Below are 24,915 nucleotides of genomic sequence, written 5' to 3'. Positions count from 1 at the left end.
TGAGTATGGAGCCTGCTTAGGATTCTCTCTCTTCCTCTCCCTCTCTTGCTGTCCCCTCCCTCTCTTTAAAAAACTTTTTTTTTAAAGGATTTTTATTTATTTATTTGACAGACAGAGATCACAGTAGGCAGAGAGGCAGGCAGAGAGGAAGGGAAGCAGGCTCCCCGATGAGCAGAGAGCCTGATGCGGGGCTTGATCCCAGGACCCCAAGATCATGACCTGAGCTGAAGGCAGAGGCTTTAACCCACTGAGGCAGAGGCTTTAACCCACTGAGCCACCCAGGCACCCTTAAAAATTTTTTTTAATAAAAAGAGAGATTGGGGCACCTGGGTGGCTCAGTGGGTAAAAGCCTCTGCCTTCAGCTCAGGTCATGATCCCAGGGTCCTGGGATTGAGCCCCACATCAGGCTCTCTGCTCCTCTGGGAGCCTGCTTCCTCCTCTCTCTCTGCCTGCCTCTCTGCCTACTTGTGATCTGCCTGTCAAATAAATAGATAAAATCTTTTAAAAAAGAAAAAAAGAGAGAGAGATTGAGGGGCACCTGGGTGGCTCAGTGGTTAACCCTCTGCCTCCAGCTCAGGTCATGATCTCAGGGTCCTGGGATCGAGCCCCGCATCAGGCTCTCTGCTCAGCAGAGCTCTCCTTCTGCCTGCCTCTCTGCCTACTTGTGATCTCTGTCTGTCAAATAAATAAATAAAATCTTAAAAGAGAGAGAGAGAGAGAGAGATTGAAAGTCATTAGAAAGAGATAAGGAGAAATTTGCCAAGTGTCTGAACTGAATTAGTTAATAAGATAAATATGTAACTTACCTAAGAGCTTCCTAGCAGCCAGGGCAAAACGAAAAGTCTATTAGGTTGTAGTACTCTGGTTCTGGGGTGACATGGTTCTTTAAAAAAAAAAAAAAAACCACATTCTTCCTTCCTTAACTAAGAGGGGCTGTATATCAAAGTGCTGCTATTGGCAGGGCAGTCCTTTGAGGAGATGGTGTCTACTCCCTGCACTCCTGTCCCCTCGGGCCGTCTCCCTGTGTTCTTCTCAGCTAATTCTCAAGCATTTCTCCTGCTTTGCTGCTCCGGCCTGGCCTCATTTCTCAGCTGTTTCCCTCTTGGCTCTGCAGAAGTAGGGGGTCTTCTATTAGCAGAGGTATTCAGACTTGGGCCTGGTGGCCTGGGTGGGGGGCGGCGGGGTGGGGGGAACCTGCCAAGGAAATTCATAAATTGCGAAAGGGACTGGAATAGATCACTTTTCACATCTTGTTTGGGTCCAGCCTTCAGGGTCTGTGAATTAGTGCCCGGGTAACTGAGACTCCAACATAGTTCAAATCCCATGACACCGCTAAAAGGAATTGGGGGGCGGGTTTAGTAGCCGTCTGTGCCTGCCTTTGTTTAAGTGTATATCCCTACCTGGTCACAGGCAGAAAGGGGTTTGAAGCTGCTTAGGGCTGGGGGGCGGGGAGGTGAGGAGGGAGACTAAAACAAGGACATCTGGCTGGCTGAGTCAGTAGAGCATGCGACTCCTGATCTTGGGGTAGTGGGTTTGAGCCCCACATTGGGTATAGAGATTACTTAAAAATTAAATCTTCAAAACAAAACAAAACCTGCTAAACTCCAAATAAAACAGTTGCATTTACCAGAGGGTTAAAATATTTGGCAACTATCTCATCTCAGCATCCCCACTTGTTGGCTGTGTGACCTCAGGCAAGTGGCTTCACCACTCTGAGCCTCACTTCTTCATTTGTAGGATGGGATACTAGGAGTACCTACCCCCATTAGTTATTGTAGAATTCAATGCATTAATATGGAAGAGTGCTTGGTGCAGTTCCTGGCATAGAATAAGTAGGCAATACACTTTAGCAGTTACTATTATCGTGTAATCTCACTTTTTGTTTGTAAAAAAGTTAGCTGGGAAAAAGCCAGACCACCTTCAGGCTAGTATCAGCCTCCTTCCTCCGAGAAAACACTGCAAAGGAAATTTTTTTTGAAAAGCAGTTTAAATATGTATTCAGTTCTTTTGAAAATGTTAAGGAAGGGGCACCTGGGTGGCTCAGTGGGTTAAAGCCTCTGCCTTCTGCTCAGGTCATGATCTCAGGGATCCCTGGGATCGAGCCCCACGTCGGGCTCTCTGCTTATCGGGGAGCCTGCTTCCCCCTCCCCCTACCTGCTTCTCTGCCTACTTGTGATCTCCATCTGTCAGATAAATAAATAAAATCTTTGGGGCGCTTGGGTGGCTCAGTGGGTTAAGCCTCTGCCTTCGGCTCAGGTCATGATCCCAGGGTCCTGGGATGGAGCCCCGCATCAGGCTCTCTGCTCAGCAGGGAGCCTGCTTTCCTTCCTCTCTCTCTCTCTTTCTCTGCCTGCTTCTCTGCCTACTTGTGATCTCTGTCTGTCAAATAAATAAATAAAATCTTTAAAAAAAAGAAAAGAAAATGTTAAGGAAGGTCTCATTTGTAATCTCAATAAAGCTTGCTAGAATTCACTTTCCTCTCCCTCTTTCTTTTTCTAGCCTTCCCTCTCTCCCTCTGCACAGACAGCAGACCCCAAATCTGTGCTCTGATTCCCTTAAAGGCTCCCTCAAAGCCCAGTCTCTGCTGGCTCTCACCTCACTGGCCCCCTGTGCCAGCCTCTCCCCATCCTTTCCCAACCCAGCCATCTTCACCCTTGCTTGCTCTCCTAGCTCGTTTCTCTCCCCCTCCTCCACCTGTTCCCCAGATCAGCAGGATAACGCAGCTGCTTGACCTGCAGTTTCCTTCCTCAAAGCAGGGGAGAAGGGAGGCTGTGACCAGGTCGATAACGTGTTTCCTTTCACAAAATGGACGCGCATCTGTTAATACAGCTCAAGGCAAGAATCACATCAAGGAATTAGCAGGGGTTAATATCAGAGGAGTGGCAAATGGGGAACTTCTTTTTCTACTGTGTTCATGTCTGTATTATTTGCATTATTTTAAAATGAGCATGCGTTAATTCATTTTGAAATCAGAAAAAAACAGATAAATTTTGTTTTTTGAAATTAAGTGAGGAAATCAGGGCGAAGGGAGAAAATGGTAGAAAAAGTAAAGCAAACGCAGGGTTAATGTGAGTATCCGAAAGATGCTCTGTTGGTCCTGTATTTCAATCAGGGCAAGTACCCAGTAGGGGGCCGGGCAGACACTTGATAAATAGCACCCATTGTTGGTCAGGTCTTAATGGACCTCCAATTCCTCGCAGAAACTCTAACTGCCCAGCTGAATTAGAGTAGCTGGTGGCCCAAGGGGAAGGGGTCAGGCTGGGACATCCTTGTCCCCAGGCAACCTCTCTGCAGGGTTAGATGAGTTAAGAAATAGTTTAATTGGGTCTGACAAGCTCGAGCTGCCCCCTCCCCTGCCTGCATCCCAATGGGCTCCTTCCAGTGTGTTCCTGGCCCTGTCGTCTCTGACAGGCTGGTGTGTGTCGTCAGGAGCATCTGTTCCTGGAGAGTTTGATGTTCTCCTCTGGGAGCTCTAGACTGTAGTATCTGCTCAATTACGAAAGAAGAAACAAAGTAAAAATTTAAAAGCCCTTATAGCGAGTCTCATTCTGCTTGCATGCCTGTGGGCTATTCATTTTGTCTGGACCCTATTTGACTTGGTCCCTGGAATCAATGAACACACACACACACACACACACACACACACGGAATCAGTCAACCCCTGAGGATTCTTTGGACACCAACCATATACTAGACATTACTGAACATCTAGTCTTTTAATTTTTTTTTAAGATTTATTTATTTATTTGACAGACAGAGATCACAAGTAGGCAGAGAGGCAGGCAGAGAGGAAGGGAAGCAGGCTCCCCGCTGAGCAGAGAACCCGATGTGGGGCTCGATCCCAGGACCCTGAGATCATGACCTGAGCAGAGGCTTTAACCCGCTGAGCCACCCAGGCGCCCCCTTTCTTTCTTTTTTATTTTATTTTTTTAAAGATTTTATTTATTTATTTGACAGAAATCACAAGTAGGCGGAGAGGCAGGCAGAGAGAGAGGAAGGGAAGCAGGCTCCCTGCTGAGCAGAGAGCCCGATGCGGGACTTGATCCCAGGACCCTGAGATCACGACCTGAGCCGAAGGCAGCGGCTTAACCCACTGAGCCACCCAGGTGCCCAGAGCATGAGAAAGCACAAGCCAGGGGGAGGGGCAAAGGGAGAGGGAGAAGCAGGCTCCCATCTGAGCAGGGAGCCCAACACAGGGCTCAGTCCCAGGACCCCGGGATCATGACCTGAGCCCAAGGCAGACGCTTCACCGACTGAGCCACCCAGGCGCCCCTTCCCCTATATTTTTTTAAACGTGTTTTTTTTTTTTTTTAAGAATTTATTTATTTATTTATTTGACAGAGAGAGAGAAATCTCAAGTAGACAGAGAGGCAGGCAGAGAGAGAGAGAGAGGAGGAAGCAGGCTCCCCACTGAGCAGAGAGCCCAATGCAGGACTCGATCCCAGGACCCTGAAATCACTACCTGAGCTGAAGGAAGAGGCTTAACCCACTGAGCCACCCAGGTGCCCCTATTTTTTTTAACTTTTATTTATTTAAGTAATCTCTACATCCCATATGGGCTCAAACTCGGGACCCCAAGATCAAGAGTCGCATGCTCTTCTGACTGAGCCAGCCAGGTGCTCCAAACGTTTTCATTATTACATTTGTTACAGTGAACTGCGATCAATGATCTTTGATGTTTATTGTAATTGTTTTGGGGCACCATGAACTGTGCGATAGAAGATAGCAAACTATAAGACAGCATCATTTATCAGTAAACATTGTGTGTGTTCTCCCTGCTCCACTGGCCAACAATTTCCCTGGTCCCCCTCCCTCTCCTGGGGCCTCCCTATTCCCTGAGACACAACAACATTGAAATTAGGCCAAGTGTTTGAGTGAAAGGAAGAGTCACATGTCTCTTACTTTAAATAAAAAGCTAGACATGATGGGGCTCAGTGAGGAAGCCAGGTTGAAAGCTGAAATGGGCCGAAAGCTAGGCTTCCTGCACCAGGTCGCCACGTTGTGAATGCCCAAGGAAAAAAAAAAAATTAAAGATTTAAAAAAAAAAAATTTTATCATCATATAGAGATCACAAGTAGGCAGAGAGGCAGGCAGAGGAGAAGGGGGAACCAGGCTCCCTGCTGAGCAGAGAGCCTGAAGCGGGACAATCCCAGGACCCTGGGATCATGACCTGAGCCGAAGGCAGAGGCTTTAACCCACTGAGCCACCCAGGTGCCCCCCCAAGAAAAATTTTTGAAGGAAATTAAAAGTGCTCCTCCAGGGAATACATGAATGGTGAGAAAGTGAAACAGCTTTATTTCTGATAAAGAGAAAGGGTGAATGGCCTGGATAGAAGATCAACAACATTCCCTTAAGCCAAAGCTTCATCCAGAGCAAGGCCCAACTCTCAGTTCTGTGAAGGGTGAGGGAGGGGGGGAAGCTGTGGAAGAAAAGCCTGATGCTAGCAGAGGTTGATCCGTGAGGTTTAAGGAAAGAAGCTGTCTCCACAGCATGAAAGTGCAAGGGGAGGGGTGCCTGGGTGGCTCAGTGGGTTAAAGCCTCTGCCTTCGGCTCAGGTCATGATCCCAGGGTCCTGGGATCAAGCCCCATGTCGGGCTCTCTGCTCCCTGGGAGCCTGCTTCCTCCTCTCTCTCTGCCTGCCTCTCTGCCTACTTGTGATGTCTGCCTGTGAAATAAATAAATACATTCTTAAAAAAAAAAAAAAGTGCAAGGGGAAGCCCCAAGTGCTGATGTAGAAGCTGCAGCCAGCTTTCCAGAAGCTCTAGTTCAGAGACCGAGAAAGCTGACTACAGTAAAGCAACAGATTTCAGTGCAGACGGAACAGGCTTCCATTGGAAGAAGATGCCACATAGGACTTTCACAGGTGGAGAGGAGAGGTCAATGCCTGGTTTAGAAGCTTCAACAGATGGGCTGACTCTCTTGTTAGGGGCCAGTGCAGCTAGTGGCTTGAAGTCGAAGCCAATGCTCATTTACCACTTTGAAAATCCTAGGTCCTGGGCGCCTTGGTGGCTTAGTAAGTTAAGCATCTGCATTCAGCTCAGGTCGTGATCCTGGGGTCCTGGGACTGAGTCCTGCATCAGGCTCCCTGCTCAGCGGGGAGCCTGCTTCTCCATCTCCCATTCCCCCTGCTTATGCTCTTTCTGTGTCAGATAAATAAATACAATCTTTACAAGAATTATGTTAAATCCACTCTGCCTGCCCTCTACAAAGGGAACGACAAAGCCTGGATGACAGCATATCTGTTTACAACATGGTTTGCTGAATGTTTTAAGCCCACTGTTGAGTCCTATTGCTCAAGAAGAAAAAAAAAAAAAAAAGATTGTTTTCAAGATATTACTTGACATCAAGATATTATCATTGACCATGCGCCTGGTCACCCAAGAGCTCTGATAGAGATGCCCCACAAGATGGATGTTGTTTTCAGACTTACTAACACAGCACCCATCCCACAGACCCCAGATCAGGGAGTAATTCAGACTTTCAGGTCTTACTATTTAAGATTATTTAATGCTATTTAATAGGCTTATTTATATTAAAGATTTTTTTTTAAGATTTTATTTATTTTTATGACAGACAGAGCGCAAATAGACAGAAGCAGGCAGAGAGAGAAGGGTAAGCAAGCTCCCTGACAAGTAGAGAGCCCGACGAGGGGCTTGATCCCAGGACCCTGGGATCATCACCTGAGCCAAAGGCAGAGGCTTTAACCCACTGAGCCACCCAGGCGCCCCAGTATTAAAGATTCTTTAATAATATCTGAATTATTTGGATCTGGGCAAAGTAAATTGAAAAGTGTCTGGGAAAGATGTGCTATTCCAGATGCCATTAAGAATATTCGTGATTCGGGGGCAGCGCCTGGGTGGCTCAGTGGGTTGGGCCTCTGCCTTCGGCTCAGGTCATGATTCCAGGGTCCTGGGATCGAGTCCCACATCAGGGTCTCTGCTCAGCAGGGAGCCTGCTTCCCTTCTCTCTCTCTCTGCCTGCCTCTCTGCCTACTTGTGATCTCTGTCTGTCAAATAAATAAATAAAATCTTAAAAAAAAAAAAGAATATTCGTGATTCGGGTGCCTGGGTGGCTTAGTGGGTTAAACCTCTGCCTTTGGCTCAGGTCATGATCCCAGGGTCCTGGGATTGAGTCCCTCATTGGGCTCTGCTTGGCAGGGAGCCTGCTTCCTCCTCTCTCTCTCTGCCTGCCTTTCTGTCTACTTGTGATCTTTCTCTGTCAAACTAAAAAAAAAAAAAGTTAAAAAAAAAAGAATATTCGTGATTCATGGGAAGAGGTCAAGATGTCCACATTCACAGGAGTGTGGAAGAAGCTGATTCCCACTCTCACGGATGCCCGTGAGGGGTCCAGGACCTGATGGGAGCAAGTAGCTGCAGATGTGGTGGGAATGGCAGGAGAGCTAGAGCAAGAAGTGGAGCCTGCCGATGGGACCGTATGGCTACGAGCTCATGAGAAAACTCCCGTAGGTGAGGCGTTGCTGCTTACTGATGAGCCAAGAAAGTGGTTTCTTGAGATGGAATCTATTCCTGGTGAAGGTGCTGGAAAGACTGTTGAAAAGACAACAAAAGATTTAGAAGACTACAGAAATATTACATGGTTGACAAAGCAGTGGCAGGTTTGAGAGGACTGACTCCAGTTCTGGAAGAAGTTCCACGGTGGGTAACTTGCTATCAAACAGCATCGCGGGCTACAGAGAAATCGTTCACGAAAGGAAGAGCCGATCAATGCAGCAAACTTCACCATTGTCTTGTTTTAGGAAATCACCCCAGCCGCCCCAGCCTTCTGCACCTACCACCTGATCAGTGGGCCGCCATCAACATCGAGGCAAGACCAGCAAAAGATGATGACTTGCTGAAATCTCTGGTAATGGTTAGCATTTTCTAGCAATAAAGTAATAAAGTGTCTTTTTATTTTTTTTAAGTTGGCTCCATGCCCAGCATGGAGCCCAATGCAGGGCTTGAACTCACCACCCTGAGATCAACATCCAGGGCTTGAACTCATCACCCCGAGATCAACATCTGAGCTCAGATCAAGAGTCAGATGCTTAACTGAATCATCCAGGCACCTCAAAAGTATCTTTTTTTAAAAATTTACTTTTTAAAAAAATTTTTATTTATTTGAGAGATAGAGAGTGAGTGCAAGCTGGGGGAGGGGTAGAAGGAGAAGGAGAAGCAGACTCTGTGCCGAGCATGGAGCCCGATGTGGGCTTGACATTGGGTTCGATCTCATGACCTGAGGTCAGGACCTGACCCGAAATCGGCAGCTTAACCAACTGAACCACCCAGGTGTCTACCCCAAAGGTATCTTTTAATTAAAGTACATAACTTTTTTTGTAGATGTAATGCTATTGGACACTTAATAGACTGTAGTATAGTGTATAGTATAGTATAATGTAAACATAACTTTTCTATGTACTAGGAAACCAGCAGATTCACTTGACTCGCCTTATTGTGGTTTTCGTTTCATTGTGATGGTTTGGAACCAAATCTGCAATGTCTTTGAGGTACACCTGTAAGAAGAATTCACAGACCTTCAGGAAGTTTCACAAACCGAGCACATCCCCCTCCCCAGCCCCTCGGTTCTGAAACCACCTTTCCAGCACCCAGAAGAGCCCCTGCTTTCCCCTTGTCAGTTACTCCCTCCCCAAAGGTAACACTAGTCTGATCTCCTGACAGCACAGATTCATTTGCTTATTGCTGACCTTTATATAGGTGGAAAAATGCTTAATATTCTCCAGTGGTTTGTAACTTACAAGGGACCTGCATGTACATTAAGTTGTAAAGCCTTCACAGCAGTACAGGGAGGGAACAGGAATTACAAATTGCATTTTACAGAGGACAAAACTGAGGCTCAGAGAAGATAAGGGAACCCACCACGATCACACTGCTGTCAAGGGGAGGCAGGATGAATGGGTTCCATTTTTGTGTCTCCCTGGATCTCAGAATGTCCTACCAGGCATCAGGCTACAATTCCCAGGAAGACACTTGGCCAGGAATCTGAAACTGGCCCAGGCCTGAGCAGCTGATGGTGTATTACCCAACCTTCAGAATGGAGAAAGTGTCTGGAACACAGAAGGTCTTGTCACCTTTAGGGTAAGGCCCAACCCTCCCCGTTCTACCCTGCTTCCTGTCTGCTGCACTCAATGAATTTGTGAATTTTGATAAGTGACTCTCCTCCCTATGTCCTTCCCTCCACATTAAGGAAATCAGAGTGCTGCTGAATGGAAGGGGGGAAATCTATTTCCACAGAGCCCCCAGCCACCTGCAGGTTGCCACATACACTGCCCAGGAACAGACGGTCCCCTTTGGAACCTGGCACTCTGTGCCCAGAGTCACGCCAGCCAGCTTCTGAGCAGGGGTTGCTGTCAGCGGTTCCTACTCCCCCTCCTGGCAGCAGGTGTCCTCTCTCCTCTCTTCCAGAATCCACCCCCCCCCCCAATTCAACTCCCTTGCCCCCAGTTCCAGGGCTGATAGCCAAGGTTCCCCACCTCATTCCTTCTTGCCCTATGGAGGCTTATACCTCCTTCAAAGCCCAAACCCCACCCATCTCCTCCCAGAGGGCTTTGTCTCTCCTGAAAATACACCCATCATGCCTCTGGACACAATACAAATATAAGTGATTCCAAAGTCACACAAATAAAACACTTTCACAACACACACAAGGTTTTCATCTCTTTCTCAGAAACTGGGATGCATCCACAGTGTACCAAATCACAGCCATGCCCCCTCGTGTGTGTACAAGAACACAAGCACCCACAACATCACAACACCACAGGAATTTGGTGTCTGTAAGAGGGACGCAAAGTCTCTTTCTACCACATGGCCACGCATGTACAACAGGCTCATAATGCACAGGTCACACACATACAAATACAGACAACACACCCTTGAGCCCTATTCCTCCTTCGCCTTCTTAACACAACACACAGTAGACAGTTTCTACTCTGAACACACAAAACGCACAGGCATGGAGAGCTATGGGTACATCTCTGTGCTTCCCTCCCACCGCCTTCTCTTGACCCTCTCTTTTACACAGACATAGACACACACATATACACGGAACACACGGAAGCACACACGGAAGCTCCAAGTAACAAAACCCAAATATAGTCAGTCTCTGCCTTTCTGTAACAAATAAACACACAGGCACGCGGGATCCATGCCTCCCCCGCTTTTTCTCTGTCCTCCTTCCCTCCCGCGCGCGCCCGTCCGCGCGCGCGCGCGCACACACACACACACAAACACACACATACACACACACCCCGCATAAACACACGCGCAGCTGCAGCGCCCTGGGTCACACTCCGGAGCAGGCGCCAGGCAAAAGACAAAGGTCGCCGAGGCTCCCGGCGCCGCGCACCAGACGCAGCCGAGCCGCTCCCCGGGCTCTGCCTGCTCCCGAAGCGGGGCTCGGCCAGGTCCCGACCCCGCTCCCCTCAACCCGAGGCCCCGCCCGTGCAGGCCTTGGGGTCTCCAAGCACCCGCTCTCCCTGCCCGGCGCGCCAAGGGTTAAGGAGGCGAAGGGGCGGGGCCGAGGCCGGGCTCGGGGCGTGATTGGCCACGCGGCCCAGCCCCCGCGCCCCGCTATTGGCCTTCGGCGGGCCCGCCTCCCCCGGGCCAGGCGCCGGAGCCGCGCTCGCCCGCGGGGAGCCGAGCGCGCGGCCGGAGTGAGCAGCCGCGCGGTCCGAGGAGCGCGGCCGGGAGCCGAGAGCCGGGGCCGGGCCCGGGGAGCGGAGCGGTGCGGGAGCGGAGCGCGCGAGCTATGGTGAGTGCCGCACCCGGCCCCGCCTCGACTGCCCCGGCGGCCAAGCGGCGGGGGGACTCGGCCGGTCTCGCGGGGGGCTGGGCGCGGGCTGCGGCTCTGGCTCTGAAGGCGTGGAGTCGGGGGTCGCGCGGGCCAGACTCGACTGGCCGGGCTGCATCGCCGAGCTTCCGTCGGGGGCGGCCGCGCTCAGTTTGGATCTGGGCAGCTGGCCCCGGCCAGGTTTGGAGGGCTCAGGGTGGCCGATTCGGTTCGGGGACAGTTGGTGCAATTCTAGTCTGGGGCGTCCGGAAGTCCTAGCAGGGAGTGGAGACCGCGGGCATCCGGGCTGGGTCCGATACGGAGGTCGGGCACAATCGCGGAGCGGCTGGGTCCAGTTGGACCTAAATGTCCCGGGACGCCGAGGTCGGTCTGGGGCTGAGACTGGGCTTGGGGCGTCGTGGGTGGCCGAGCCTAGCGCATTTCGGAGGGCTAGGTAGAGGTCGAAGAGCTCGGGGCTGCCTGTCCCCCTATGGCCCGAGGGGGTAGAGGCAGCTAGGTTGGCGGCTGTCAGAGACCAGGGAGTGCTTGGGGACCCTACTTTCGGTAATCCGCTCTCCCCAGCATCTCCCTATAATGGGTCCTCAGAGGAGGGGGTGTTGAGGGGGCTGGCAAGCGACTCCAGGGAGAAGGGACTTGCAGGGGGGATTTCATGGGGGTTTCTGGAACCCCAGGAAAGAAACCCTTTTGGTTGAGGCTGGGTTTGTTGGGGCTGTTTTAGGGCGGGGTGTTGTCTCTGGAAGGAAACCTTGGACCTCTCAGTAATCTCTCCTAGGGCCTGATGATCACTTCTGCATCATGGGGGTGGAAGCCACCTACTTCTCTTTGCTTTCCCTTGGACAGGCCCTTCTGATTCTCTCTCCTAGTCCTGTTCTGTGCCCTGTGAAGTGAGTACAGGTCACCAGGGAGGGCTTGAGGACGGCATGTGCTGGTGATGATGGCTGCCAGTTCCAGGGAGATTGCTACCTCCATTTCTCTGTAATGATGCTGTCAAGCTTGAAGGGAACCAGGCAGGGACAAGATGGGACCCCTGTAGGCATGAGGAGTTCCCCACGGGTATCCCAGGACCGAACTCTGCTCCACCCAGAGCGGGCGTCCCCTCCCCAAATCGCTTTTTCCTCCTCTCTCCTCTCCCCACCAATATCTACCTCCTCCTCTGCCATTTGCCTGCCCAGAGTCAGTAATAATGAAATTGTGTCTTAGAGATACAACTGGAGCCAGCCTGCCTCCTTGGTCAGGAATCTCTTTCCTGGAATGCTCTACTTGGACAGTTCCGGTGGCAGGGAGCTCACACCCTGTGGCCTGGCCCTTGATTTAAGGTCTCTTCACAGGAGCAGTAAAAGGGGTTGAGACATAGAAGTCATATCCTTCACTCTGCCTTCAAAGCCACCCTGATCTAAGTTACTCAGAAAGACAACTTTTTTCCCCTTAGAAACTACCAAAAAAGAGAGGGCACCTTGCCATGGAGATACTTTTCAGAGGCTTACAACCTGAGAAACCTTCCACGCTTTAGCATCAGAGAGATTCAGGTTCGAAGCCTGGCTCTCCCATGTCCCCGTGGGGACTTGGATCAAGTCGAACCCTCACCTCTGACCATCAGTTTCCTTATCTGTGAGAAGAGACGAAAGGTCTTGGCTTGCAGGAGTAATGGGGGATTTGGTGAGATAACCCAGCGAGAGTGTTCGCTCCAACACAGCTTTATTTCCTTTCCCTACCATCTTTAGCTTGAGTTGGGACATTCTGTGTGACATCTAACCTGTTTGCTAGTTGGGAAGAAGGATTACAGGTTATCGTGAGGGGAGAAGAAGGGGCAGTGACACTTAGAGAACCATTCCTTTGTTCATCAGTCAATGAAGATTTATTGAACACTTACTATATGTCCTATGCTAAGGAGGGAAAACTGTCATTAACACAGCATTCGGGGAGCTTCTGCCAGTTCATAAATGTCTATAAGGATCCTCAGGCCAGATGGCATATCTCTGGGAGAGTCAGAGGTATCACACCAGGCGAGGAGTTCTTCCTGACTGGAGAGATAAGAGAAAATGTCACTGAGCGGGTGACATCTGAATTGGAAAGAACTTCCAGGCAGGGGAACCTCTGTGAACAGAGGACCAGGGACATGAGTGCAACAAGGAATGCACTTGGAAAGGCCAGAAATGGTGCTTGCTTGGCACCTGGGTATGAGAGAGCCAGAAAGCAGGAGAGAGAGTAGGCAAGGGACATGCCTGGGGCCAGATGGCTGAACGCTTAGGCTGAGGGGTTGGAGCCCCACTGGGGATTGTTGACCCCCCGTGCGTGGGGTGGGTGGGTGGGGTGGAGGATGACATCAGGCTTCCTTGGCCCCTGTCATTTTGGTTTCCCCTAAACACTAGTCCCTGTGCTCATTCCTGAGGTGGGGGTGATTCCGGGCTGCTAAAGAGTTCATTCCTCGGATCTCCTGCTTCATGGGTTTTAAACAAATCCCATGTTCGCTCCCTTCCAGCATGGCCAAGTTTCCCCTGGTCCCCGGGCTCCGAACAGGGTTCCTTTGGAGAGGAGGTGGGCTATTTTCTCATGTCCTGCCTGAATGTCCCCTATGGTCCCCAGCCCCCCATCCAGGTCTCTAACCCCTCGGTGGGGAGTCAGTGCAGTTCTTAAAGGCCTCAAGTGGACACCCCAGTGCAGGCTTGGGATGAGGGTTCTGAGAAGGCTTTTGTATCTCCTGTCTTCAGTTGTCCTCATACCACCCAGCAACAGGCACAGAGAGGTGAAGGAGATTGCCCAGGGTCACACAGCAGGATAAGGTCAGAGCAGGCCCAGGGTTACCAGGAAGACAGGTTGGGGGAAAGGAGGCCCAACCCAGTGTTCCCTCTCTGCTGTTGTGACGCCTTGAGAATGTTCCTCCACACTCCAACCTAGGGGCTGAGCTTAAAGCCACAGCCAAGGGTTGGGAGTCAAGTAAGTGGCTGAGTTGAGGACAGGGGCCACTGCCTAGGTTTGAACACTGATGTACCACCAGCTTGCTGTGTGACCTTGGGTCAACTCTTTCCCCCTCTCTGCACCTCTTTTCCTACCGAGCGGAGCAGATTCGCTTCCCTGGCAGGATATCATACGGATACAACCTAGGATCCAGTGTAGAAAAGCTTAAGAACTTGAGAAGGTGTTACTCTTTGAAGATGGGAGGCCAGCCACATGCCCCCTGCACCTGTCCGCTCGGAGGCCCGCTTCCGGCTTCCCAGAGCCCCGCAGTACCCTTTTCTCTGCGGCTCAGTGTCTATGCTGGTACCTGGATCACTCAGCTTTCCTGACAATGCTGAGATTTGTGGAAAACAGGTGCGTCGTGAATCTTTGTTAACAACAAGGTAGATGGTTTCTTAGGATGGGAGAGATCAGACCCTGTGGGGAGCAACAAGATTTGAGTAGTCAGAGGACTGTCCACAGGTGGGTTCAGCAGAAAGTTTCAGGCATTGGCCACGATGTAACCCGCTTGGCTAAAGTCCACACTTTGATGTCTACTGTGAGGGAGGAGTCATCGGCAAAGGTTTATGACTTTTCGTATTCCCACTCCATTTTTTTTTTTTTCTTTTTTGTCAGCTAGGTAAGCACCCCGGCCATAGTCACAGTGCTGCGTTCACTCGTTCAGCAAACAAGTCTGCCTAGCATGGGACCAGGCGTCGGGGCGGCCGTCAGCCTGAAGGAGAGCGACAGATCTCTCTTCCACAGTCGGGCGGACAGGCAGATAAGGAGCAGGAAATGAAAAGGGCAACTGCAGTCACCAAGGAGACATGTGGGGAGCTGGGAAGCAGAGAGGGGAACCTCACCTGGGGATCAGACGAGGCTCCCCGAGGACGTGGCATGAAAGCCATGGTCTCAAGAATGCGTGGTCTGAAGGGTGACTGGGTTCCAGGTGGAGGGAGCCGTAGGTGAGAGATGGGACCAGACACGGAGCCTTCAGCAGTCACTGGGTCTGGAGGCTGAGAAGATGATGTGTGGGAGGCGGCCCCGAGCAGGTGCATGCAGGGAGGGGCTTGTTAAAGATCTGGGGCCTCTATCCTAAGGACACTGGGGAGCCACTCTGGAATTCAGAGGCAGGAAGTGATGTGGTCAGAGTTGTGTTTTGAGATAGTCAACAGGGGTGAGGCCGGGAGCCAGAAAACCAGTTAGGAAGCAGGTGGAGTGGTCCTAGGAGAGACGATAGTGGACTAGACACTTAGTTACTGCCCCTCCTACCCCACCCAACAGCCCCATCATGCTGCCCAGCACGGGCAGCGAAGAGAGGGGAGGCGGTAGCCCCGGAGGTTGCATAAAGCCCATTCCCTGTGGACACTGACCGTCCTCCACATATTTTCGTACAAACAACAGTGGGGCTCCTGGCCTCAAGGAACTTTGATCAAATGAGAAGGATGAAATCCCCACATGTCTCTAAAACCAGGTAGAATAGGATGGTGCCAACCTGGGGATACCACTCTAGAGTCACCCTTGCCATGAGTATATATTAGGGAAGGCTTCCCAGAAGAGATGGCATTTGTGCTTCCTATGGCAAGTTAGTGAAATGGTATGTTTCCTAGGAGCCAAGTTTTAGAGAAATGAAAATATGAAGATACTCTCCTGTCCCTAAGGAATTATAATCTGTGGTGGGGGGGGGAGTTTAATGAACAACCAACGCTAAGTGAACCCCTCAATCAGTGAGTGGCACTGGGGGTCTAGGGCCTTGGAGTTCTCCCCTTCCCCAGGGGTCCCCAAGAGCAGAGGTGGCAGAAAGATCCACAGCCTGTCTTGGCTCACTGACAAGCCTTGGAACAGCTCCCTCCTCCCCACAGAGCCCTTGGTGGTGGGGGGGGATCCTTTGGGGAGATGTAAACAGAGGAACAAGTTTCTGGAGAACATTCGGGAAATTAGCTAAGGGAGGATCTAACTTCAGGGCTTGGAGACAGTGAGGCCTTGGCTACTAGAGCTTAAAACCAAAGCGTGCTTGTGTTCTGAACATCTGATTCACCTTCCCCATTTCATAGGTGGGAAAACTGAGGGGCAAAACGATGACCTTCCATGTGCCTGGGACTTAAAAGCAAACCTCTCTGACCTTCATGGGAACCCCAGGAAGTAGGTTTATCCCCAGCACAGAGCTGTGGAAGCTGACACTCACAGATCACTTTGGGAACTAGGGACTGGAACCAGGTAGTGAATTCCTGATTCCTCGGGATCCTGGCTTCAGTCCCAAGCTGCCACCCACTTGAGCAGAAACTCTGCTGTCCCAGGAAAGCCCCCCTGGGGACAGGGAGGGACAGGACTGCCGGGCAGCGGCCAGAGGCATTGGAAGGTGACTGGGGCCGGACGTTGACCAAGCTGAAATGTTATTTTTCACATTTGCAGAGCCCCTGACAGTTACCCCAATCCTTTCCCCCCTGGTCACTGACTGTTTTGTGGTCCCATCAACAATCCGTGGCAGAGCGAGGACTGAAACCCAGGCCTGCGACTCCCAGTTCCGACGCCATCTCCCTGGTTCCTGGCCTTGCCCTGTGGGCTGCAGCAACCCCCTGCCTGAAGATGTCCCAGGCTTCCTGCCCACTGGCCCCTGGGAGCACAAGCAGCCGCCCCAGCCCAGAAGCCTCCTCCCCCGACTCTCCTCCCCATAAGCTCCTTTTCCTCCTTGGCGGGGGGGACAGGACGGGTATGAGGCCCAGCCGGGAGGGGTAGGGTTACAGTGTAAACACCATCATGTCAATATTTACCTCTGCCTGGAACCAGGCCTCCCTGCCTCCCACGCACTGCCCATCCAGGTGCATGTGGCCCGCTCCGAGGCTCTGGTCACCGAAAGCCAGGCCAAGGGGACAAATGTAGCTTCCTGGCCAAGCCCTGCCACGAACTCTATGTGTGGCTCTGAGCAAGAGCTTCCAGGGCCTTCGTTCTCCCATCTGTAGCCCCGTGGGGCTGGAACAGACCTCCTCAGGGGCGCTTTCAGCAATAACCTGCGGGATTATAAGACAGCGCTCTGGTGTGGAACAGGGGCCTGAAGCAGGGCAGACCTGGGTTCAAATCCCCATGTCTCTGCTCTCTCGCTGTGAGGCTGTGGGAAGTCACTGAACCCTGCAGAGCTTCCATTTCTTCCTGTGTAAAATGAGATCCCAACTGTGCCTACTTCAGGGGGATGTTGGTGAGGAGCCACGGATCAAACTCCAGCTCTTGGCGCAGGGTAAGAACTGAGTAAGCCGCGGTAATGGTGGTGGTTGTTATTCCAAATAAACATTTTATGATTCTCCGAGTCCAGACACTGGGTTACGTCACGTGTGAGCTGGAGCCAAGGGTGGGGTCTCTAACCTCAAGCCCTCCTGGCCCTCTGGGGGCCACGGGCTGGGTCAGGGGAGCCCAGGAGCGGAGAAAGCCCCTTGGTCAGCACCACCCCTACCCCTCACCCCCCAGCACACAGCTGCCCAGCCTCCTGGGCTCCTTCTGGTTGGGCGGAAGGCCAGGGCTGCAGTGACCTCAGAGATCTGTGGCAGTGAGGGGGTGAGGGAGGGTGGAGGGGGCGGAAGGCGGAGGAAGAAGGCATTTCCTAAGCAGCTCTTTCACAGAAATCCAGCCCACGCTCACTGTTCCCTTAGGCCCTGGGGAGGTGGCGGCTGCGTGGGGACCAGTGACCTCGCAGTGTGGGGTGAGGAAGGCAGGGAGGTGGGGACTGCTCCCTCCCTTTCTGCCATGTCCCTTTGGACGCAGTCCCCTCTCTGAGCTTCGTTTTCCTCCCTCTGACGTGGAGATATTGGGGCCTCTTCTGGACAGTAGTTGCAAGCATTAGTCACCTGCTGTTCCCGAAGAAGCCGGCTCTGTCCCTGACACACAGTGGGGCCCCGGCGACACCAGCTGCTCTCACGATCGTCCTGTTCGGCAGGGCTGTGGGCTTCCTCAGGGCAAGACCGGGCATCTTCTAAGTCGTGTAATTTCCTTAAGTAAGATGCACACGTCTTGTGCTGCTGTTTTTACAAATGTATAGCCCTGTATAACCGCCACCTAGAGCAAAACGTAGAACACTTCCACCTCCCCAGAAAGTTCCCGGTGCCCCTTTCCATCTCTGTCTGCGACAGGTGGCTGCTGATCTGCTTTCTGTCACCCTGGTTTCTCCTGGTTTTGAACTTTATCGGATGAATTCAAAGTATGTCCTCTTGGGTCTGGTTCCCTTCAGCTTCGGTCAACAGTGAACAGTTTTCCGTTGGCCCACATTATTGCATGTTCCAGAATGTGCTCTGTTGCAGGCGTCCCACTGGGCAGATGCACACGTATGGACGACGTTCCTGTCTGGGCAGCTGTGACATTCCCGTGTGTCTCTTGGTGGGCCTACGCAAGCATTTCTCACGGGTGGGTCTGGGGAGGGGGCCTGCTGGGTCTGAGGGTCTGTGTGTCTTTCACTCTCGGAGAAACTACCAGGTGTTTCTCCAGGGAGGTGTCCATTTTCCGAGTATTGCTTGGAAAATTGCTCGCCTCTACCGACAGGCCCAAGGTCTAGCCTCGAGTAGACTCCTGACGAATCTTTTCTGAAAGAAGGAAGAAATTTGAGACTTTTCTTTGTCTTAGGGCTTCAGATGCACTCTGCTGGCCCTGCCCCTGCCCTCGGGGCCTGGCAGCTCTGGGACTGGCACTCTTCCTAGAACCTGTGCTCTGGGTCTCACTTGTCATTTCTGGGGGCAAGGAAGGGTTCTTGGATCTGGAGACCCCAGGCTGTGAAGCTTTACCAGTCTGTGCGACTTTAAATCCCTCCCTTGCCCTGGTCCTCAGTTTCCCCTTTTGCACAACATTGGGTAGATTGAAGGTTATGCTTCTTCACCTCTAGGGTTGTGCCTGCCCCACTCGTGAGCCCCAGCTGCCCTGTATCTCTGAGGAGGGGGCACTGAGGAAGTAGACAGGCCCTTCCTTCTTGGTACCCTTGCTAAGAGCCTCACTGTGAGTTGGTCCTCTCTGGGCAAGAGCCCCCTGAAGTGGGCCCCTGGCCGTGGGAGTCTCTTCCATGGAGGCCTGGCAGAAATGGCCTGGGTATCAGGCAGACCTGGGTCTCAATCCTGCCACTTCCTTGCTGTGTGACCTTGGGCAAGTCAGTATACCTCTCTGAACTCCAGCATCCTCACCTGCAGAGTTAGTTGTAAGGACAAAATGAGGTCCCAGCTCATTGTAGGAACCAAAGTGGATGGAGTAGCAAAATCCCTGCCCTTGAGGAGATGCAGTGGAGGAGAGGGACTGCACAAGCAACCCAACCAACCAGAAGGATCACTTCAGAGAAAGAAAAGAAAACCGAGTGATGTAGTGGTGAGTTAGCTGAGAGGTAGAGAGGGAACTACTCAAATGGGTCAGCAGGAAAGGAGGTGACATTGAGCCGAGTCCTGAAGGATGAGGAGAGGGCAGCTGGGCAAAGATGTGGGGCAGGAGAGTTCTGAGAGAGGGATGTGGGGTTTGGCATGTTTTGGGCAGCAAGAAGCCTGCTGTGGCTGGACAGAGGGAGCAGGGGAAAAGGGGCCAGGTCATGCAGGGCCTTGTCAATCATGGGGACGGGGGCTGGGGGAGTTGACATTTTGGTCTGAGAGTGATGGGAGGCCGCTGCAGGGCTCCAAGCAGGGAGATGACTGGTTTAGGTTTTGCCAAGGCGCTGGCTGCTGTGCAGAGGATGAACTGCAGGGGGCAGGAGCGAGGCAGGGAGGCTGGTGGCAGGTGAAGGGGGAGCCGGATCTTAGTGCTTTTGACCTGTCCTGAGGGGGAGGCTTGTCTCACTCCAGGATCTGGGATGTTAGCAGCCACTTCAGAGGATGGGAGAGAGGGAGACAGGACATCCCAGATGCCACAGGACGTTCCGGCCACAGAGCTTGGTGCGCGAAAATTGCCTTTGGAGCCCAGCAAAGGTTTTTGTCCTAAAACCTCCACTTGAACTTGACCTTCCAGAGTGAGCTCGGGATTCCCCCAAAGTGGCCACATTCCCACCACCCCAGGCCACGGGGACCCAGAGAAATGGGCCAGAAGGGCACAGAGCCAAAGCCTGCTTCCCCTACTTCCGCACACCCTGGAGAAGTGAGGGCAGAGGAAGTGGTGGCTGCGAGGGGTTGCCCGGCCCCTCTGCCCTCTGGGCTCCTGCTCCCACGGCCCAGCTCGAGGGAATCCTGTGGCTTTGCGGTTCTGGGTGTCCTGGCTGGTTGGGATCACGAGGCAGCCAGAAGAAGGCAATACTTCATGTTTTTCTGCGGGCATGGAGTGGGAGGCTCGCCGGCATCCTGCAGGGCTTCCTGGAGTGGTGGGTGGGGAGAGAGCAAGAGGTCATGGCGATTCTCAGAGTCACAGAAGGCTGAAGTGGAAGTGTGACTTAGATGTCATCTAGACCAACCTGTTGCGGGAAGACAAAGCCTCTGAAAGGAAAGGAAATTTGCCTGAGGCCATGCAGAGAGTTAGAAGAGGGACTTAGACCCTGGTCTCCTGGACCAGGGAGATAGAGTGTTCTTTCTGGTTAAGATGTGGGTTTCAGGGTGCCTGGGTGGCTCAGTGGGTTAAAGCCTCTGCCTTCAGCTCAGGTCATGATCCCAGGGACCTGTGATCGAGCCCCACATCGGGCTCTCTGCTCATCAGGGAGCCTGCTTCCTCCTCTCTCTCTGCCTGCCTCTCTGCCTACTTGTGATCTCTGTCTGTCAGATAAATAAATAAAATCTTAAAAAAAAAAAAAAAGATGTGGGTTTCAGAGCCAGACAGACCTGGGTTCTCGTCCCAGCTACATGACCTTGGGCCAGTGACTCTCTCCGAGCCTCCGTTTCCCCCGCCCTGCAGAAGGGGAAAATAGTACCATCTTTCTCATGATGGTGTTACATTGAAATGATTCTTGTAAGGCTGTGTAAAGCTCGTAGGAGGGTGCGTGCAGTAGGTCCTCGGTAATGGGTGCCGTCATCAACATTATTACTGTTGTGGTTCTGTCGTTCTAAGCCTTGTGTCGTGCTGGAAAGAATATCTGGGACTAGCCTTCATTTGTGCTGATTTCTGGTCCTGGTCAATGTGCTGAAGCCGGGGAGGTGAGGAAATTGTCTTCGTCAGCCCGCCCCATGGCTGCTTGCTTACTTTACTTCCCCAGATAGTTGGGAGACCCTTAAACAAGGTCCTTAACTGCCAGCCCCAACACACACACACACACACACACACACACACACCCTTAAACAAGGTCCTTAACTGCCAGCCCCAACACACACACACACACACACACACACACACACACCCCTCATGTGGGCTGGAGCGATTGTGTCTGCCTCCAGCCCGAGTAAGGGGCAGAGAGACCGTAAAGGCCGGCCTAGCAGGGAATGCTGCCTGACTCCCCACCTTCTGCCTCCGGTCCCTGCACTCACTGACTCCTGTACGTCCAGTGTGGCCTGAGGCTTAAGAGTGGGGGCTGTGGTATTGACTTGAACTTGAACCCAGGATCCACCACTTAGGTGTCCTGTAAAGGACCTTTCAGCAGGGAAATTTTCCTCTCTGAGGCTTTGGCTTCCTATCTGTGAAGTGGGGGTAACAATCACCTGCCTGGGTGATCACTAAAATGAGAGCTAGTAAGAGTGGAGCCTGTCGGGTGCACAATCAGGGTTCAACTCCTAGAGATGGGGGGTCGCTGATAACAGCAGCAGGCCGGCTCCTCTTTCCACAGCTGGTCTTAGACATTTTCTTGACCAACTCCCGCCTGTCTTGCGTTGCCCCAGCTGCCTTCACTTCCCACCCCGGACTCCCTTCTGTCAGGGCACAAGTCACTTTAGGTGAGACTTCCCACCCTGTCAACGCCTCCCTGCATGAGCACGGATCCAGAGCTAGAGCTCCGGGACCAGCCTGCGTAGGTCTGAGTCCCAGCTCTGCCACTTACCCAAGCAACCTCACGCAGAGTCCTTAATTCTTCACCTTTGCCTCTGCCTGAGGAAAATGGGACAATAATAGTACCAAAACTCATAGAGTTGTTTATTTTTTTTTTTTAAGATTTTATTTATTTATTTGACAGAGAGAGAGAGAGAGCACAAGCAAGGGGAGCAGCAGGCAGAGGCAGAGAGAGAAGCAGGCTCCCTGCTGAGCAAGGAGCCCCATGCCGGACTCGATCCCAGGACCCTGGGATCGTGACCTGAGCCAAAGGCAACTGCTTAACCAACTGAGCCACTCAGGCGTCCCTCATAGGGTTGTTTATAAACAAGCAGTGTAATTCTTGTAAAGTGTAGGATCCATGCCTGCCGTATGGGGAGTGCCTAGTGTCTGTGAGCTGATTTTTCTTTCTAGATGGGAGTTCTAGCAGAGCCCCTGCCTTTTCCTCTCTGTATTCCCAGCTCCTGATGGGATCAGGAGGGATTTGGGGAGTCTCTAGGGATGTATGCTTTGGGCAATAGGTACTTAACCTTACCAGTGAAAGGGGCCTCCCTGGAAGGACTGTGCTTGGAGCCTCGGTCAAAGACTCAGGTTACATTGCAAGCTTGTTTATTTGGAAGACATTCCCGCCACTCTGCTCTGTGTCAGCCTGTGCTGGGAGAACGTGCAGACAGAGCTGTTCTGAGCGAGCCCACAGTCCATGGTGAGCCCAGGAGACGGGGCTCTGCTGTGGTTAGAACGTAATCAGCACGGGGCTGGGCATGCTGCTTCTGAGGACTTTCTGGGGCCACTGACGCCCAATGAGTCCTTGGGGGGAGAGGATATATTCACTTCTGCCCACATTAGGGTTTTCTCAATAATCTTTTTATTTTTTCCTGCCAGCAGTGTTTCCCAGGCTTAGCTATTACTACATGATGATAACGGTGTTCGTGGCGTTATTTGCTGTGTGTCAGGAATAGAGCTAAATGTTTTATGTTATAAATTCACCTAGTCCTCACGTCAACCCTATGAGGTACTTATTAACCCTGTTTTACAGGGGAAACTGAGGCACGGAGAGGCAATGTATTGCTCTCAGTCAGTAAGCCGCAGAGGAAGATTTGAACCCCAGGCAGTTTGGTCACAGAGCCCAGGTTCTTACTGACGACGCTAGAATTGCTTCATCTAGAACTGACTTTTGGGGCGCCTGGGGTGGATCAGTGTGTTAAGCCTCTGCCCTCGTCTCAGGTCATGGTCTCAGGGTCCTGGGATCGAGCCCTGCATCAGGCTCTCTGCTGAGCGGGGAGCCTGCTCTCTGCTTTCCTCCCCACCTCCGCCTGTCTCTTGTGATCTACTTGCAATCTCTCTCTGTCAAATATATAAATGAAATCCTAAAAAAAAAAAATCATTATTTAGAACTGACTTTTCCCCACAGTCCTTAGGACCAGGCAGGCTCACAGACTCTGAGCATTTCACCTTCCGTGGGAGTCTTTGTAGTCAGCACAGGTGGAGAAGTGAATATTAGGTCTTTTTGTACAGGCTTCCTTACACATCAGCTCTGGGATGAGCAGGTTCAGACCTTCAGGAGAGAGGCATCTGGAAGTTAAACTCCTAGAGAATAAAGGGTCTCTCTCCGGAAGAGGAACAGGGAGTAGAGTAGGAGGCATTTACTGGGGGAAGGGAAGGGAACCAAGAGGGCTGAGAAAGTTGGAATTCAGACTGAATCAACATTTAGCTGAGTACATTCTTTGTGGCAGATGTGAGGGTGCCCTCCAGGAGCTCCCAGGTCTGTGGGAAAGATAGACAAGTCAACAGGTAAATTCCTGAATAGTATTTGAGTGTGTGGGCAGGAGCCTTTGAGGGCCCAGAGAAACAGATGACTAAGTTGGCCCCAGGAGATGATACTGAAGTTTGGGTCTTTTTTAAAAAAGATTTATTTGAGAGAGAGAGAGAGCATGAGCAAGAGAGGCAGAGGGAGAGGAAGAGAGAATGTTTTTTTTTTTAAGATTTTATTTATTTGTCAGAGAGAGAGAGGGAGAGAGAGTGAACACAGGCAGACGCAGAGGGAGAAGCATACTCCCTGCCGAGCAAGGAGCCCCATGCGGGACTCGATCCCAGGACGCCGGGATCATGACCTGAGCCGAAGGCAGCTGCTCAACCAACTGAGCCACCCAGGCGCCCCAGGAAGAGAGAATCTTAAGCAGATTCTGCACTGAGCACAGAGCCTGACATGGGGCTCGTTCTCATGACCCTGAGATCAGGGCCTGAGCTGAAATCAAGGGTGGAACACTCCACCGATTGTACCACCCAGGCCCCCCATTTGGTTGGGTCTTGAAGGGTGGGTAGGAGTTTGCCAGCCAGGTGGAGCCAGTAGTGGCAGAGCCAGAATTTTAACCGGCACAGTCTTGTCTTCAGAGTCTATGTTCTCACCATGTAACCCCTGCTTCTGCTCCTCGTAAACCTGGCTGACAGCAAGGGCTCCGGGGGATGGGGGTTGGCTGGCCTCTCAGAGAGGGTCTCTGCCTTCTCTAGATGGCCAGGAGTTGTGGTGTGTGAGGATGACACACACCTTCCGCCTCCAGAGCCCTTGTGGCAGCCCTCCAGAGCCCTTGTGGCAGCCGAGGAGGCACGGGAGACAGTGAGACGCTTCCTGTTGGGGTTTTCACCCTCCCCCCTTCTCCCACCTAGCACCTGAAATGTAGTTTGCATAAGGCGCTTCCTCAGATTATCTCAACAACCCTGGCCGGTGGAGGTTGTTTATCACGATTTTAAAATTGAGGAAGGTGACTCAGAGAGGTCGGGCCCCTTACCTGAGGTCCCACAGCTAAGCAAATGCGTGCAAGAACCAGAATTTATACTTTGATTTGGCAAATCCCAAGGCCTAGGCTCATGTTTTTTGTTTGTTTTGTTTTTGTTTTTCTTTCAAGATTTTATCTAAATTCAAATTAGTTCACATATAGTGTAGTATCAGGGGTAGAATTTAGTGATTCATCAGTTGCATAGAGCACCCAGGGCTCATTCCACGACGGGCCTTCCTTCATACCCAGCCCCTAGTTACAACCCCCCACCTCACAGCCACCTTCCTTTGTTCCCTAGAGTTTTTTTTTTTTTAAAGATTTTATTTATTTATTTGACAGAGATCACAGTAGGCAGAGAGGCAGGGAGAGAGAGGGGGAAGCAGGCTCCTTGCTGAGCAGAGAGCCCGATGCGGGGCTCGATCCCAGGACCCTGGGATCATGACCTAAGCCAAAGGCAGAGGCTTAACCCACTGAGCCACCCAGGCTCCCTGAGTCAAGAGTCTCTTATGGTTTGCCT

The 24,915-nt window shown here is 51.9% G+C and overlaps 1 protein-coding gene across 3 annotated transcripts in view; it reads left to right on the top strand.

Moving 5' to 3' along the window:
- Window positions 1-10,631: 10,631 nt before the first annotated feature.
- ECE1 (endothelin converting enzyme 1) overlaps window positions 10,632-24,915 on the top strand; it is a 115,307-nt gene continuing 101,023 nt past the window's right edge. For 2 of the 3 annotated variants that reach the window (XM_045063917.1, XM_045063916.1), the window contains exon 1: window positions 10,632-10,764. In XM_045063917.1, the coding sequence (XP_044919852.1) occupies window positions 10,762-10,764 (3 nt within the window). In that variant the 5' untranslated portion in view covers window positions 10,632-10,761. Of the gene's footprint in view, window positions 10,765-16,909; window positions 16,970-24,915 lie in introns of those variants that run through there. The other variant, XM_004741267.3, reaches the window with a different exon arrangement.

The sequence above is a fragment of the Mustela putorius genome, unplaced genomic scaffold, assembly GCF_011764305.1.
Source record: "Mustela putorius furo isolate JIRA1106 unplaced genomic scaffold, ASM1176430v1.1 tig00003853_pilon_pilon_pilon, whole genome shotgun sequence".
In the NCBI taxonomy this organism is placed as follows: Eukaryota; Metazoa; Chordata; class Mammalia; order Carnivora; family Mustelidae; genus Mustela; species Mustela putorius.
Note: the sequence above shows the minus strand (reverse complement) of the source record. Positions and strands in the feature narration are given on the sequence as shown.